Source organism: Camelina sativa, chromosome 5, assembly GCF_030686135.1.
Source record: "Camelina sativa cultivar CO46 ecotype springtype chromosome 5, ASM3068613v1".
Lineage (NCBI taxonomy): Eukaryota > Viridiplantae > Streptophyta > Magnoliopsida > Brassicales > Brassicaceae > Camelina > Camelina sativa.
The window spans coordinates 21449421-21466251 of record NC_141884.1 but is presented as its reverse complement, the minus strand read 5'-3'; the positions used below and the strand labels follow the sequence as shown (position 1 = coordinate 21466251).

The window sequence follows — 16831 nt, the reverse complement described above, 5'->3', positions numbered from 1 at the left end:
TAAATTAGAGCATCAACCACTTAATATGGTTTTTGTATTCAACTGTCTCTACATTGAAACTTCAACAACAGAAGCTCTATATATATATATATATATCAATCTTTTCGTTATATCCATAAATTTTTAAATCAAGAATAAACGAGAAAACGAATCAATTCCAATATACAAGTAAACATGCATTTTGTTTTGTGACTATCAATTACCGAAAGATATGAGGCAATTCCGTAATTATCGAAAGATGTGTGGAAATTTCGTAATTACTGCAAGATGTGGGGAAATTTCGTAATCAGGGAAAGATGTCGGAGCAAATTCGTGATATCCAAAATATCTGGGGCCGTTTCATAATTATCGAAAGATGTAAAAGCATTAAGTTTCAAGGTTATTAACGAGATTATTTACAGATACAGTTTTCACAGCGGGTGTAAAAGACAAGAACAGAAATCAAACCTTCTGGTGTATTAACGTGAGGAAAGTAAATGCATCTACATTTTTTTTTGATGTGTTAAACACGGTATCAGTTAAACTCTGTGGTTTCAACGCCAGTATTGAGCCCATCTGTGTATAGTTTCAACCATTTGTGGGAACAGCGCGCTTACACTTTCATTTATCAGGTCTTGAAAGAAGTGGATGCATGCTTCGTCGTCCATATCAAGCCTAAACTTTTCTTGGAGCTGTATAAAATGACAGCATTTACGAGAATGACAAAGGAGATAGCAAGAGCCAATCTATTTGTGAGAAGAATGGTGGGTTTCGTTTAGTTTATATAGTTTAAGGTGAGAGAGATAGTGAAAGAAACTTACTTTGAGAATGCCCTTTTCCGGGTCTGAAGCTATATCGGGAATAGTAGAACCCGCCATGAGATGAAACAGATTCAGAATAAGGTTGCTCGATTTCCGGAGAATGTTGTATGCTTCACAACAGTAGGATTTGAACCTTGTGTAGTATTGGCTGCAACACAATGATAGCCAATGATAGCCAAATATTTCAAGTCTCATTTTACAATTCTCAGAGCAAAATATTCATGGAATTATGTAATTTCCTGGTACCTCTCTGCTCCGCCCATGGCTTCCACCATCTCTTTGCAGAGTTTCATAGGTGGAGGGAATGGTTTAGGATCTCTACCGAGAATGAAAGCGAAATCAACGTGGAAAAGACGACCATCATCTGTAAGGAGGAGGTTGTCCAGGTGTCTACACATCAAAATCAGGCCATCACAATTGGATTCAGAGTTAGATTTATAAAGCAAGAAAATTGGAAAAACTCCTCGAACACAACCACTAGAAAATGTTTTGCACCCTACCTGTCTCCAATCCCAAGTATATATGTGATCACAGAATAGCCAGCACAGCTTTTTATAAATGTATCAAGACAAGTGGCTGTTATCCCGAAAGGTGCATGCTCATCAGGATGAAACTTCTGCAGATAACTTGTTATGCTTCGGTGCTCTGAGAGGATCTGAACATGCAAAGGCATATATCTTAGGATAACTAGATTATTTTGTCTCAAAATTATAAGAGAGGGAGACCTGCGGGGAATGAGTTTAGATCATACACCTGAGCCAAAGAACGGGATGGTATGAATTCCAACATTCCTTCGTCGTGTCCAGTTGCTAACACCTTATAAGGCGTTAGGCACAGATCAAGATTTTCCAGCTTAAGCAGTCTATCCATGAGCCAAACCATTTGAACAACCTATGGAGGAAATAATTCAAAAAAAACACAGTGTCAACAAAATAACTAGATAATAATATGATACAATGAACCTCGATTTACCAGTTGGTCTTGCCGGAGATCATCTCCCTTCTTAAATATAATTTTGCAACTTCCTTCATCTTCTGTTCGGAAAGTAAGGCGCAGAGGATGCATTTGACTTTTAAAGAGTGTTGATTCTCCTGCCACAATACCCTTTATGATAACACTAGGGGTAAGTGGTGATCGAATAGGCTGGACGAAAACCAAATACAAAAAGGTTAGTAGACACTTCGAAACAGAGACACAGAGACACTTCGACACAGAGATTCTTGGATAAACATCACTTTTAAAAACATTAGTTACCATTTAAACCATAGTGAAAGTACCTCTTCAAAGTAGGTGAGTTCGCTAAGAAGTCCACCTAAAAGCTGCCTGAGCTTCTCAATTTTTTTCTGGGTGTTTCCACGTACATTTCTCACTTCTCGTGTAATGGAACATAACTGAGCAGTCACTTCTGTTTGACGCACCAAACTTTGCCACAATTTGAAACCATCTTCTCCGTTAACCCCAGGCGGCAGCTGACATTAAAGAAAATATCATTCTCAAGCAGCTAAATACATCTCACATGATATGCTGTAGCTGCACAATCATATATATGTAGTTTGAGCACCACTACTCCTCTAACTAAAAGTTAGGACTAGCGTATTCTACTCGCTGGGAAACCTGACAGTGCTAACCATAACCCACATCCCAAGTTCAAAAGGCTTGATTTCACACTATTACAAAGAAACTGAGGCAGGAGAAAGATCCATTACGTATTCATCTTATCTTAAGTGAAATAAGGGGGGGGGAGAAGGAAAGAAAGATAAATATTATGTCCACACCTTGATCATGTTCTCCTCGAGTAACTCATATGTGCTGTAAAATCGCTTGGCATAGACATGGTCATGAAGTTCCACAGCGACATACCAACGGAGAAAACTGGCCAACTCAATATTCTGTAATGCTAGAAATTTGAAAGAAAATAGCAGAAAACAAACAGTCAATTAACCAATATATAAACCAGTTTTAAACAGAAAATTCAACATGATTTCATGTCTAGATGTTCAGCACATACCCCGTTGGACAAGAAATTGAGAAAGGCAAGATCTATCAGAGCGTTCAAAACGGAGAGCCTGAACCAGTTGAAGCAAGTAACACTGAAGCTCTTCATCGTCAGCTCTTTCCAATACACTAACAGCATAAGCTCGAACCTATCAGTATGTGTAGTGAGAGATTAGCCTACATTTCAATATACCAGGACGCCAGTACGGAGATCGAGTACACAATTAGAAGACCAGAAGGGAAGTAAATTGGGTACTCGTAGTACCTCTTCACTCTCAAATAGAGGAGACAATAGCTCCAAAGCATCACATACATCTATCATTTCCCATTTGTGCATCAGTTGAACTGCTTGCTTTGCTTCCTGCCAACATCGGAAGCTCATGCAACTTGAAAGAATAAGAACCATGAAAATAGATCTCCAAGCAAAAGATGTACACTTACCTGAACATCACTCCACTCCACACAGCGAAGAAATTTGGTTAGAGCTCTCTTTTCAGACATTAGAGAGAAACGAAACTTCCAAAGAAGTTGTCTTTCATCTCCACTCAATGTCCTTGTTGGCGGATATTTCAGAACTCTTTGTATGGATCTTTAAACAATAGGGGCAAACAAAGAAGAAATCACCTACCCATGAGATTATAATTTTATGACTATAATTCATACATACAATCAATAATAAGTGACAGGAAACTGTTTCTCTAAAGACACTTACTTCCGCTCGATATTGCTTGGCTTGAGATCCCTGTCAATTATGCCACGATCCAAGCTCCTTGCCAGCTTAAGTTGTTTGTTCTCTGAAGGATTAGTCTTTCCGAGTTCTGTATCCCAGACAGTAACAAATTCGTTTGTTGAACCAATTGGGGCAGTTATGAACAAATTGGCTCCAGACTCCTTGAAATCAAAAGCAGATCAACATAAATCCACTGGTCATTTCAGTATAGCAAGACACACATGGAGACATTTTCATATTCAAATATATGAGGTCACAGAGAGATCTAACTGCAGTAAATATCGCACCTGAAACACAACTCGATGCTCAAAACTACAGAAATCAATAACCACGAACAGATGCGAGCTTCCATGTTTGGAGCTTTCTTGTTCCTTGATCTTATCCAAGGATTTCAACATAAGTCGATCCAGCCAATCAATGCTTTTGATCTGCCCCCTCTCATACTTATTCATGAGCTTCTCCAAACGCTCTAGCTCCCCGCGCTCATGCCGTGGAACCTATAGTATGAAAAAAAAATCCAAGTAAGTCGTCGTCAAAAACAATATTTCGGATTATATATCCAGAGTTGAGAGGTATGAGAAACCTTTCCAGGAGTAGAGGTTGGGAATGAACCATCCGCTTCTTTCCCCTGCCAGAGCCTGAGCTTCTGCTTTCCTGATTTCATTTGGCCTTTGCTATTAAATAAAAGGACTGTTGCTCCACCAATGAGTCCCTCAGTTTTACCACACGAAACATCCCATACCTGATAAAAACAAAAACTTTCTGATAAGCATAAAAAAGGAAGAAGAAACCAAGAAGGTACTACCATAAAAACAAGCAACGGAGGCAGAGCTCTATTTACAGTGATAGCAAGTTGTGAATGGGCAGTCAAGTCCCGATATTTAGAACTGAGAGTAATGAGTTCGTTCCAGCAGTATGGTGGTCCTGTAGTTTTCAATCTGGGAATTAAGAAGAGAGCTAGTATGAAAAAAAAAAACACAATAAAGCACTTGGACAAGAGTCATCAACATCATCAAAACAGAAAGAAAGAAAGAAAGAAACCTTGTACTCATGGGAAGGCCAAAAGGAGCTCCATCAATATACAATGCACACTCAATGTAAAGTTCTGGTTTTTTCTCCTCTGCCACTGAGACAACACCTAAAAACACACACACAAACTCATCTCAAGAACTAAACCCATTTGCAATTTTTGGGTCTTCTCCTAAAGCAAGATTCTAAAATTCCCACAAAGCAATCAACCAAATTAGAAGAGATTCAAATTCGTTTACCCGAATCCGTAGATTTGTTGACGGGGAGGTTACCATCAAGCTTCTCGATACGAAAAGTGACGGGAGAATTGATATCGCAGGAGAGGAAGAAACGAAACTCGCTCGCGCCCATGTGCGATTTTTGTTTCTTTAAGGATCAACAAAAAAAAATTAGGGCTTTTCAATATCTGTTGGAGAATTTGAAAACCTGGAAAATTCGAATCCGTAGAATATGTGTTCGAGTCGTCGAGAGGAGTACACGAACCGACTGAAGCCTTTCTTCTTAAATTTTGTCCCGAGTCTTAACAGTAGACGACGGGCTCAGGCCTCAGGGGTAACTTTGGCCGTAAACATAAATTAAAAAAATATTTTACTAAATATTAAATTAAATAAATAAAAATTTGCAGCAAAATACATTTTAGAATTTTTCTAAAAAAAAAATGTTGTTCAATTTTAGAAGTTCTAATTCGTGCTTTCCTATAAGTACATCATTCCTCAGAATATTAGTTTCATTTTTTTCTGGGGCATGTGCTCTTATTTTTACTTTGAGATTGTTTCGAGACATGCAAATTCTTACATTAATTCAGTAACAAAGATATAGTAGAAGCACCAAACATAAGTATATAAAAGGTTTTGTGAAACAAATCATTCTTGAAACCTGAAAAGCTTTGTTGTGAGAAAAGATTGAGAGCTTGTACTTGTAGTTCCAAAATACCTCCAAGCTCTGTTAGGATCTCTCACCACTTACCTTTCCGATTCAAACAATTGCACTAAGAAACTTACCTTTCTGATTCCAATTGATACAAGAACGGGATCGATTAAATCGACTCCATATTCAACCCGCATCCATCTCCAACTGTTAGTCGATTCTTTCTTCGACGATTGGCTTCCAAATCACCGTTGCTACTTATCTCTTTCTCTCCAGTCCTTTCAAATCCATACCCTTCCTTTGATTCCAGGTCATTCGATTCAAACTTCAAGCTTCAAGCTTCAAATTCCATATTCATCGATCGTTTCGTCGATTAATCGCAACCGCGAGAGAGAAAGAGAGAGAGAGAGAGACGAAAAAAAATAAATGAGGAAATGTTTTTTTTTCTCTTTTGATTAAATCTTTCAGCCAATACAAAAGCGACACGTATCGCCTCTTACACAAAGAATCGGTCTCTTATATAATGGGAGATCTTACATTTTTCCCCAATTCTGATTAATTTTTTTTACCCAAAAACCTAAGAACTCTATCATCATCTCCCCGATAAACAAGGTCTTATCTCGTTTTCTGAGAGATCCATTCCAAACACAGTAATTGGAGATTTCCCACCCATATATGCATGTAGGCATCATATCGATGTTTTGTTGCAAATTGGGTATCTGCCTTGTAGTCGATACTAAGCTGATCTAACATTGAGAAGAGATTTGTGTACATATACACCTACCTATATTTTCTAGCAGAATTGGAGTCATGTTCCAGATTATTAACTAGAGAAGACATCGGTGAGAGCAATATTAGAATTATAAGTATATGACATATCCTCTGTCCCCATACTAAGACATGAAGGAATGGATCTCCAGGTTTCTTAATCTCTTTAGGCTTTTATATATAACCTTCAAACAAGATTCTTCTTGGTAAACAAGTAATGATAACATGATATACAACATGGCAAAATATGACAACATATATCAACACGTTGATGGAAAATCAGAGAAAATCCTATATATATCCAAATGCAATCATATCAAAAAACATATTGCTTTCGAGATTTTGAAAAGATAAACAGAGAACCACAATCATGAACCAGTCTACCAGATAAGAATATCAAAGAGAGTCGATCGACACCTTCAACTCAATCGAGTTTATCTTTATTAACACTTATGAATTGCAGCTAATTATGATTATAAAGATTATACAAGTAGACGAAATTTTTTGTTTTAATGGGCAAAATGGGGAACTCTACTCAATCAATCTTCACTAAACTTGGAACATAAGAGGAGCACTCAAGTGGGAGCACAGGATGTATCTGAACTCGTTCATTATTCACAGGTTTAATGTATCCATCTTGTCCAATGATGTGAGCTGTTTGGTAGCAAAAATTCCCGGTCGATATGTCTCCGACAAGATCGAAAACAACAGCGACTCTCTCCTCCTCATCAATGAAAAAGCTCCGAAGACAAGGGTGTAGCAGAAAACGCCCAGTGAACACATTCGTCATGTCCACTTCCAAGAAGTTGCTCCACGACACTTGACCGTGATGAATCTTATTCGTAACCCAAATCTCCATTATATCCCAACGTTCATGTAACACAGCAAGTTGCTCGTCTCTGACACAAGACATAGACAGAGGCTCTCCATCAGAAGAGTAAAACGGAAGAGACAGACGTGGTCCAAATCTCTCTGATGTAAAATCAAAACAGAGCAAAAATTCTCCAGTCTCTGCTACTCCTCGTTGCATGATTATCTTCTCCTCAGCACAAAAGTAAGCATTCTCATTCAGAGACTGGCCATGTCGATCGTCGGTGAGAGACCGTATTTCCCAGTCGGGAGTGACATCAAGAACCCTCCACGATTTAGAGCTAAACTCATAGATCTCGGACCCAGAAACAAGCTCGCCGCATCGATAATAATCAAATATCCTCAAGATTTTGTGGTTACGGCTCTTGTCATACCCAAGAGCAAACCAATCATATTGGTCAAAATCGTTTCTGGGTTGGATCCAGCTGGTGTGCCCCAGATATGGGTTCCATACCAAGAGCCTCGAGTAGTCAGTCCTTGAGGATGCATAACAATAAACCATCACATTGAAAGGTTTGAGATACCTCGATGTGGTTAAGTAAACTAACATAATTTTAAAAGTTTTAACGTCAATATCGATCGTTGACTTAATTATAGAGACCATTTAAACATATCGATATCCTACATTAAATACGAATATACAAAGTTTCATGAACAGTTTTAGTGATATGTCGCTACAATGAGGTTGTCCAAATGCATTATCTGCCATAATAGAATTTCCGACTAAGTCAAAAATGCTTAAATGATGAAACGTTTAAACCCCACAATGAATATCTATTCACTAATCCAAGTTACATATTCTTTTAAAATCTCATATGTTATTTGCAGATATAATTTTGTGATGCAACCCCACCTTTGTCTTCTAAAAAAAAACATAGTGTACTTTAAATATGTTGTTTTTGCCAATGTTTTGGGTTAAAAGAATTTGATAATATATATATATATATTTATAATATTGTAGCTCCACTTGATAATATACCTTATGAGATATGCTACACAAATCACATGCCATTCTTTTGTAATGGCTTATATATAATTTTTTCTATATTTCCTGACCATTGATTTTTTTTTTTTATAGATTATTTTTTCAAAATTCTTTCATAGTTTTCCCAAAATAAAATGTGTCCCTTACACTGTTTTTGTTTTAGATCAAAACTTTTAAGTTAAGTTAAGTTTAGTAATTAATTAATCTTTTCTTTCTTATAAGTAAAATTTAATAATAAATCTTTATGGTATATGTTTCTTAGAAACTAATTTTCACTTCCATTTTATTTTCATGTTTTGATTTTATAAATACAATTACATAACTTGTTTTTTTTACTCCACCATGCATTAAAATCTTACTTACATTTTAAAACTCATTAACTCATTCTAAATTTTAGTATATTAATCATTTTTTGGTTATAATTTTAATAATAACATTATTACTAAAACAAATTTACAGTATTATTTTTACTATTTTAAAATTTTCATTTATTTTACTTAATTCATTTTTAGATAGTTATTATTTTTATTATTTACTAAAAATTATATTATTGTTTATACTATTTTAAAATTTAATTAATTTTCGTTTATTTATTTATTTATTATTATTAATTATAAGTAATAAATATGCGATGAATGAATATTAAAATTAATATCTTTTATGCAAAAAACAAAAAAAAATTGATTAAGTGGATGCTGATGTGGAGAAAGGATAAGTGAGAAAAGTTAATTTTATATATATAAATATATGTGTGTGGTGGTTGTTATATCTACAATTTATAAATTTTTTTATTTATATAAACGAATCTTTTCAGACATAACTCAACTCATAAAAAATCGAGTTGACGTACGGCAGGCAATATATATGTACCTTCAACATCGTAAATCCTAGTCCTTCGTTTAACAAGAATCAAGATCGAAGAGTATCTAAAACTGGAGCTTTTACATTTTTTTTAAAAAAGGTTAGAAGCCTGAACCAAAAGACATGAATAAAATTTAATCGATACATATAACATATGTTCATCTATAAACATGTGTTATGTGTATATATTTTAATCTATGATAAATTTTATGTAAAAGCTACTCTGAACCAAAACACATGAATTAAATTTGATCGATACACGTTCATCTATAAATACCGCCATTTGGCTTCAACCAATTAATTTCTATAACTTAAATGGATTGTTTCTTCATCCCAAACTCAGTTTTAAGGTGCAATTTCTCCTAATTTCTGTCAAAGAAGAAGCACCTGACTACATTTTTTTTTTCCATCAAACACTCCATTATATTAGATTAAAGGTTTACAAGCTTCCGTTGGAGAGGAGCCAAATACACCAATAAACTTATACAGGAGGACAAGATAAACTACAACCAATAATCTTAAAACGTACATAAAACAAGTTCTAAAACTTGACTTGAAACCATAAAAGTTACAAGATAAACAAAGAGGACAACAAGTCCTGAAGGTAAAGAGTTGTCCCACAAAGTGAGGCCACTCGTGGTGAAGGATGACCGACCACTGCCACATAGTCAGCCACTTTGATAACTGTTGCCGCAGACGTTGCAAAAGAACGAACACGGTATTTGGATTCCATACGTGCGCCAAAGGTCTCTGGAAAGAGTGGTCACACGTTGGACAAGACGAGAGTCTTGAAAACCAAGAACCTAAAAGGACACTTGGAAAAAGTGTTGTATTGCATAATTGCCATTGTATTGCATAAAGCTGTAATTGCCATTACTAGGCCTTCCATAAGACACAATCGGAGAGGAAAAGAAACAAATTCCTTAATTAGTTGTAAAAACCATATGTCTACCATTATAGTGGCTTTCTTGAAGTTTTTCCTAAAAAGATGGATACACGCTCTTCCACCTGAGGTATAGAAGAGGTATAGAGGCACCCGACTACATTTAGCCAACCTTTTTCTCATACAAATCTGTCACGCCTTGTTCTCTCTTGCAAGACTAAGTAACAAACTTCTAAATTGTAATAGAGGAAAAATACTTCTTTCTATACAACCCACTAATTCCATATTTTCCAAATATCCATGACTCATTTTCTAATGTTTTATCTTTTCGAAAGCATCTTCCTAGATTTCTCTAAGTCGCACACACAAACTCATCAAGATTTATTGTGAAATACGCGTATGTAGTCACGTCGATTTTAGACCATGTTCTAACATGTTATGTTCCCACATATTCATTCCATCAGCTAAATATATACTTTAGAAATTCCCCAAGTTAAAGTCATCATAAATTATCTTCAATTCTTCATATGTTATGTTGTTTTTATAGTTAGTTATAGAAATAAATTAGATTTGTATAGTAGATTTGCAAAGTTATAGAAATAAATATGTTGCAAAGTAGATTTGTGTCCAAGATATCAAAATTTATACTCGATAATTATCAAGACCAATCTTTCAACTCATAAAGTACCTGAGTGTTTGGTTTCATGTCAAAAAAAAAAAAAAAACCCAATCTTTAAATACTGTACCGGCCCATATATCTTTGAATTTGCAAAGTGACTAAATTGGTATAAAAAAAAATGATAACTATGAAAAATTTAGGCAGTCCGTTTATGTATCCCTAATCTTTGTGGAACATGAAAAAATCCCAAAAACCTAAGTTTTTAGGAGAAAAAAAGATGTATTATTTTTCGTTATGTTTTTATTCGTTTATTTCTTCTTTTTTTTTGCCTATAATTCTAAACACCTGTTGTTAAAAGAAAAAAATATTTATATAGCAAGTGTTTGTCATAAGTCGACAATCAAGTATACAAAAATAAAAAAGAAAAAAAAAATTGTTGGAATAAAAAAGAAATCAAAGTTAGAAAATGTCAGTATCAAAACAATGGAAAAAAGGGAAATAGTATCTAAGGAATTATCCAAAGCTTCAAATCCCGAAAAGGAAAAGATTATTTCAACATACCTCTCGGCTCTATATACTCTTAGCCCCCTTCTCAACTTCTCACCAAACAAATTCATTACATACTTTCATATCTCTCTTCAAAAAACTTGTTTCTCTCATTCCGAAGTTAAGAACCAGAAACACGATCATGCTTTGATTAAAAACAACATGCTTTTCACTTCATTGTTGATTTTTGTAGCTCTTTTTGGAGTTGCGGTTGGAGGAACCATTCACAAGGTCGGCGATTCGAATGGATGGACTATGATGGGAGATTACGAGGCGTGGGCTTCTTCAAGAACTTTTCAAGTTGGAGACTCTTTGGTGTTCGCATACAACAACAATTTCTATGATGTCACTGAAGTCACTCACAATGGTTTCAAGATGTGTGAATCGTCTAAACCGCTTATGAAATACACAAGTGGATCTGACTCAATCACTCTAACCAAACCGGGACTCCAACAGTTCATATGGGGAGTTCCTGGACATTGCAAGTCGGGACAGAAACTTCAAATTCACGTTTTACCGACCTCGTTGGGTCCCGTGACTGCTCCGGTTTCTAGACCAGTCCGATCACCGAGCTCTTCCTCGTCTCCTTCACCAGCCAATGCTCCACAGTATCAGCATCAGATGGCTCCATCACCTCTTCAAAGTGGTGCCTCGAAGTCAGCTTCTTGGATCGGCTTTAGCTTGTTAGCCTTGATCTTAGCATTCTAGTCTTGTCTTTTACTATTACATCTTTGTTTTTATTAGCGAGTGTCAACGTCAGTCTAATTGTTAAACAGTGAAACAACAGATTCTTTTTTAATTTTTGCATTACTGTTAGGTTTTGCTTCTTTGTAATATTTAGTTTATTCATTAATGAAATACTTCTTGGGATAGTATCACCACTAATTCACCAGTATCGATACATACACATCCAAATTTGAATTTTCAATGAATTATTGAAACAAAGGATGTATATATGAAACATTCACGCAGATGAACTAAAGATGTATCTACGAGCTTCCCTCTGCCAGCTAAGTCTTTCGTTATAGCTTTCAAGCATACTACCTGAAAATTTATCAAACGTCCCCATAGGAGAATTCAGCCAATTAAAGGCAGCCAAATATTGATAAACACACATATAATATAGGTTTAAGATAGACTTTTTAGCTTCAACTATGTGCTAAAGAGGTGCAATTATGGACTGGATTAGGGATTTTTATAGTTCCAACGTGCACACGTTACTTACATCCTCTTATCTCAAACGTTTAATTCTTTCGTATATGTACACTCACTACTCATTCACAAGACCTTCTAATCATATATATAAAAGTAGAATTTCAGTCTCTCCTTATTGGTCCACTTGGCAATGCAATTTTAACAAAAAAAAAATTATATTAAAACACAAATTTAAAACAATTAATTTTCACATTTAACTCACATAATATAAAACTGAAATCTTTATAACTTCTCCCTATAAATTATGCATTAACTTTATTTCTCCACTAAGTTGTATTAATCAATTGTAGTAAAACAAAACAATAAATTAGAATTGTAACTCTCATTTTTCTAAATGTAATTTTTCATCATTTCTCTTCCTATAAATACTCATTATCTTATTCTCTTAGTCTATCACTCATTCATTCTCTCATCTTCTTCCACTACTCTCAAATCTCTTTTTTGTTTTGTTTTGTTTTGTTTTGTATCTTTTTTGTTATTGTTGTTGTATGGGTTATAAAAAATCAAATCAAATATCATTGTAAAAGCTTAGTTTTAGAGTTTGTATGATATGTATATCTTATATATTTATTTTAATCTTTTAAAATGTTTATCTCCATTTTCTATTTTATATTAACATCTTATAAGTCATTATTTTTATACTTCCTTACAATATTCACCACACAATAAGATCATAAAGTTGAAATAATCCATATATAATTATCTATTATGTCTATGGTTATCTCACATATTCATATATCATTTTAAATAATTTATAAAGATCAATATAATTATCCATTTATCCATTTATAAAGACGATTTTGTTTTGTGATCCAATTGTTAAATATGCAGAGATCAATATAATATATATATATTTTTTTATGATTTGGGGTTTTTGAAAACAAAAAGAACATAATTAAACAATTGGTTTTTTTGTGTCTTTAATCAAAATAAAAAATGATCCAAAAAACAAAACATATTCAACTGGAACTTAAATATAAAAATAAAATATAATTTTAAAATATCAATTCACTAAATTCTCTAAAGATGAAACCATTAGTATGAAATCTAGCACTATAAATTAAATTGATGAGTGAAAACCAAAAAAATATAAGTTATCCTTGGGATTTTAAAAATTATTGAGATTGAAGAATTCATATAATTTTATAAGAAAAAAAAAATTATACTAAAACACAAATTTAAAACAATTAATTTTCACATTTAACTCACATAATATAAAACTGAAATCTTTATACCTTCTCCCTATAAATTATGCATTAACTTTATTTCTCCACTAAGTTGTATTAATCAATTGTATTAAAAAAAAACAATAAATTAGAATTGTAACTCTCATTTTTCTAAATGTAATTTTTCATCATTTCTCTTCCTAGAAATACTAATTATCTTATTCTCTTAGTCTATCACTCTTTCATTCTCTCATCTTCTTCCACTACTCTCAAATCTCTTTTTGTTTTGTTTTGTATTTTTTTTGTTATTGTTGTTGTATGGGTTATAAAAAATCAAATCAAATATCATTGTAAAAACTTAGTTTTAGAGTTTGTATGATATGTATATCTTATATATTTATTTTAATCTTTTAAAATGTTTATCTCCATTTTCTATTTTATATTAACATCTTATAAGTCATTATTTTCATACTTCCTTACAATATTCACCACACAATAAGATCATAAAGTTGAAATGATCCATTGTAATTATCTATTATGTCTCTGGTTATCTCACATATTCATGTATCATTTTAAATAATTTATAAAGATCAATATAATATTTAAAGATCAATATAATTATCCATTTATAAAGACTATTTTGTTTTGTGATTCAATTGTTAAATCTGCAGAGATCAATATAATATATATATATATTTTTTATGATTTGAGGTTTTTGAAAACAAAAAGAACATAATTAAACAATTGGTTTTTTGTGTCTTTAATCAAAATAAAAAATGATCCAAAAAACAAAACTATGATTTCACTAAATTCTCTAAAGATGAAACCATTAGTATGAAATCTAGCACTATAAATTAAATTGATGAGTGAAAACCAAAAAAATATAAGTTATCCTTGGGATTTTAAAAATTATTGAGATTGAAGAATTCATATAATTTTATAAGAAAACTAATTTAGTTTGTCACTTAAAAAGTAATATTTTTAATTTTAAAATATTATGTGTAAGTGTTGAGTTTATATCAACAAACAACCAAATCATGTGAATTTTGATTCAGCCACTTGGTATTCCTTTTATTTTAAGTTACAAAAAATTAAAATATTTATTTATAATTAAAGACATGTAACTTCATTTAACTCAAATGTAACTCCTATCCAATAATTGTACATTAATTCATTCCTCCTACTAACTTATTATCTTTCAAGAGAAATTATTTTTGGTTAAATTTTAATATTTTTTATTTATTTTTGTTGGCTAAACTTATATTCATATTTTGGTTGTTCTCATGTAAAATTATTGTTTATAATATATTTCTCATTTCAAAGTTTAAAGCAATGTATCATATATATAAAAGTAAGGTTTCGGTCTCTCCTTATTGGTTGATTTTCATTTAATGTTTTTTAATTTTTTTTTTATTTTTTTATTTGCTTTCTAATTGCTTTAAACAATACTAGGTGCTTCCCCACGCAACGCGTGGGTTGTGGTGTAGTTGGCACTTTCTTGTTTTTTTTGGTCTTTATCGTATTCTCTTTTGTATTATTTTGTTTTAATTAGGCATATACGGGCTTTGCCGTCACTTTTATTTATACACTATATGTTTATACCATTTCGTTCAGATGTGTATAATTGTGGCATTTATTTTTTATGAATTATGAAGATGTTGTTTCTTGCTTTTGAGGATCCAATCTTATCATTGACTGATATTGTTTCCAATACATTTTTTGTATTATAGTTTTTCTAATTAACTGCTTATGTAAACTCTTCATACGTTGATGTTGCAATAATAAGTTATTTTTTTAAAATATCTTCCGTGTAAGTGATTATGTTTGTATGCCCATGTTTTGGTCTAATATCAATAAGATCGTTTCTGTTTTTCTTTAGTTGGCTTTGAAACCAATATTGAGTTAAGCAAATAATGGGTCGAATTATGGTGTTAATAAGTAATATAAATTCTTATGTATATATATTGTATATATGTGACTATAAATTTAGCTAACTAAAAAATTATGTAATATTTAAATATAATTTTGAACATATATATATATATATTTATTTGTGGGAGGAATGTATGAAATTATTGGATAGAAGTTATTTTTGAGTTAAATGACCTTTAATGTCTTTAAAGTGAGTTAAATATTAATAAATTTTTATATGTGTCTTGACTTTTTTAAAAAGGAATACCAAGTGTTTCCTTCCAAATTTGAAGTGATATAGTATTTTAGTTTTCTAATATGATTTTATGAACTTCAATGTAAAAGTTTTTCAAAGTAATAAGTACACTCACTGATTGAATTATAAAATTTGGAGAAATGTTTATTTCGTTTAATCATCTGCTCTTTTAAATAAATTAAATAAGTATGTTGTTATTCCTACAAATAGGACAACATATATTATAGTTTAACCATGAAGTTAAGCAATGGAAATGAAACTTATGATTGCAAGACAAAATGCTTATATGTTACACATTGATCGTTTAAAAATGAATAGGAACATCTAATTCTCAAATAAAGTTGATTGTTTTGTTAAAACCAACATATGTGAATTTAAATTTAACTATGCAAATTTAAAAAATAAATATGAATAGATTAGAAAGGCAAGAAATATAAAAGAAATATTTTTTATATAAATAAAAGAAAAATTGAAAACAATGTTAAATATATATAATACTTTCTACATTAAAATATAGAATCAAACTCTTACAAGTTACAACACATATGAGATATAATAACATTTGATATTGGTAGGAGAGGAGGAGAGAATGTTTACTATAAGATGGTAATCCAAATTAGATAATGGAGATGAATCTTTAAAAAATAGAACAATGTAATATCTATATATATATAATACTTTCTAAATTAAAATATATAATCAAACTCTTACAACACATATGAGATATAACAACATTTGATATTGGTGGGAGAGGAAGAGATAATGATTACTTATAAGATAATAATCCAAATTAGATAAAGGAGATAAATCTTTTAAAATAAGAACAATGTAAAATATATATCATGTAGTCTCTAAAATTAAAATTTAGCATTAACAATGATATTTCATTTTTTTTACAACCCATACAACAAAAATAAGAAATCAAAAATAACAAAAAAAAAACAAAAATGATTTGAGGTATTGTAGAAGAGAATGAGAGAATGTGAAAATGAGATAGTAAAAGAATGTCAATATGAGAGAATGATATATTGAGAGAATGCTTATTTATATGATAACAAATGATGGAAGTTACATTTAGAACTATGGAGTTACAATAGTAATTTACTGTGTTTGAATAAAATTGAGTGGTAGAATATGATTAATGCATAATTTATTTTATTTTCAGTTATAATTTTATTTTAATGTGTGAGTTAAATGTATTGTGTTTATTGGATCTTAAATATTTTTTAAAGCAATTAGAAAGCAAATAAAAAAATAAAAAAAAATTAGAAAACATTAAATGAAAATCAACCAATAAGGAGAGACCAAAACCTTACTTTTATATATATGA

At 31.9% G+C, this 16831-nt stretch overlaps 1 protein-coding gene and 2 pseudogenes across 2 annotated transcripts; 1 reads left to right on the top strand and 2 right to left on the bottom strand.

Moving 5' to 3' along the window:
- Window positions 1-345: 345 nt before the first annotated feature.
- LOC104787123 (phosphatidylinositol 3-kinase VPS34) lies at window positions 346-5152 on the bottom strand. Of its 2 annotated transcripts, none has more exons than XR_015557298.1 (17): window positions 4794-5152; window positions 4567-4663; window positions 4367-4463; window positions 4109-4267; window positions 3813-4022; window positions 3508-3686; window positions 3237-3384; window positions 3061-3156; window positions 2809-2944; window positions 2576-2697; window positions 2078-2481; window positions 1773-1943; window positions 1554-1691; window positions 1301-1455; window positions 1047-1190; window positions 801-948; window positions 346-671 (listed from the first exon to the last, which is right to left on the bottom strand). XR_015557298.1 is itself a non-coding variant. In XM_010512642.3 (17 exons), exons 1-17 carry the CDS (start codon window positions 4903-4905, stop codon window positions 534-536), a joined length of 2442 nt encoding a protein of 813 aa, XP_010510944.2. In that variant the 5' UTR covers window positions 4906-5152; the 3' UTR covers window positions 346-533. The 2 variants fall into 2 exon arrangements, 1 of the variants encoding a protein (XP_010510944.2); XM_010512642.3 differs by having other exon boundaries at window positions 2078-2269.
- Window positions 5153-6599: 1447 nt separating this feature from the next.
- LOC104789339 (putative F-box protein At4g17200 pseudogene) lies at window positions 6600-7587 on the bottom strand (annotated as a pseudogene).
- A 3516-nt stretch (window positions 7588-11103) lies between these two features.
- On the top strand, window positions 11104-11661 carry LOC104763057 (mavicyanin pseudogene; annotated as a pseudogene).
- Window positions 11662-16831: the final 5170 nt, after the last annotated feature.

What these genes read in the sequence shown, in the direction of transcription:
- LOC104787123 (XM_010512642.3), bottom strand. Translation starts at nt 4,905, where the DNA reads ATGGGCGCGAGCGAGTTTCGTTTCTTCCTCTCCTGCGATATCAATTCT. An exon ending in AGCATCGAGTTGTGTTTCAG is followed by an intron (nt 3,687 to 3,812) that starts GTGCGATATTTA and finishes TTTGATTTCAAG; the next exon opens with GAGTCTGGAGCCAATTTGTT. An exon ending in CGGAAAAGGGCATTCTCAAA is followed by an intron (nt 672 to 800) that starts GTAAGTTTCTTT and finishes CATTTTATACAG; the next exon opens with CTCCAAGAAAAGTTTAGGCT.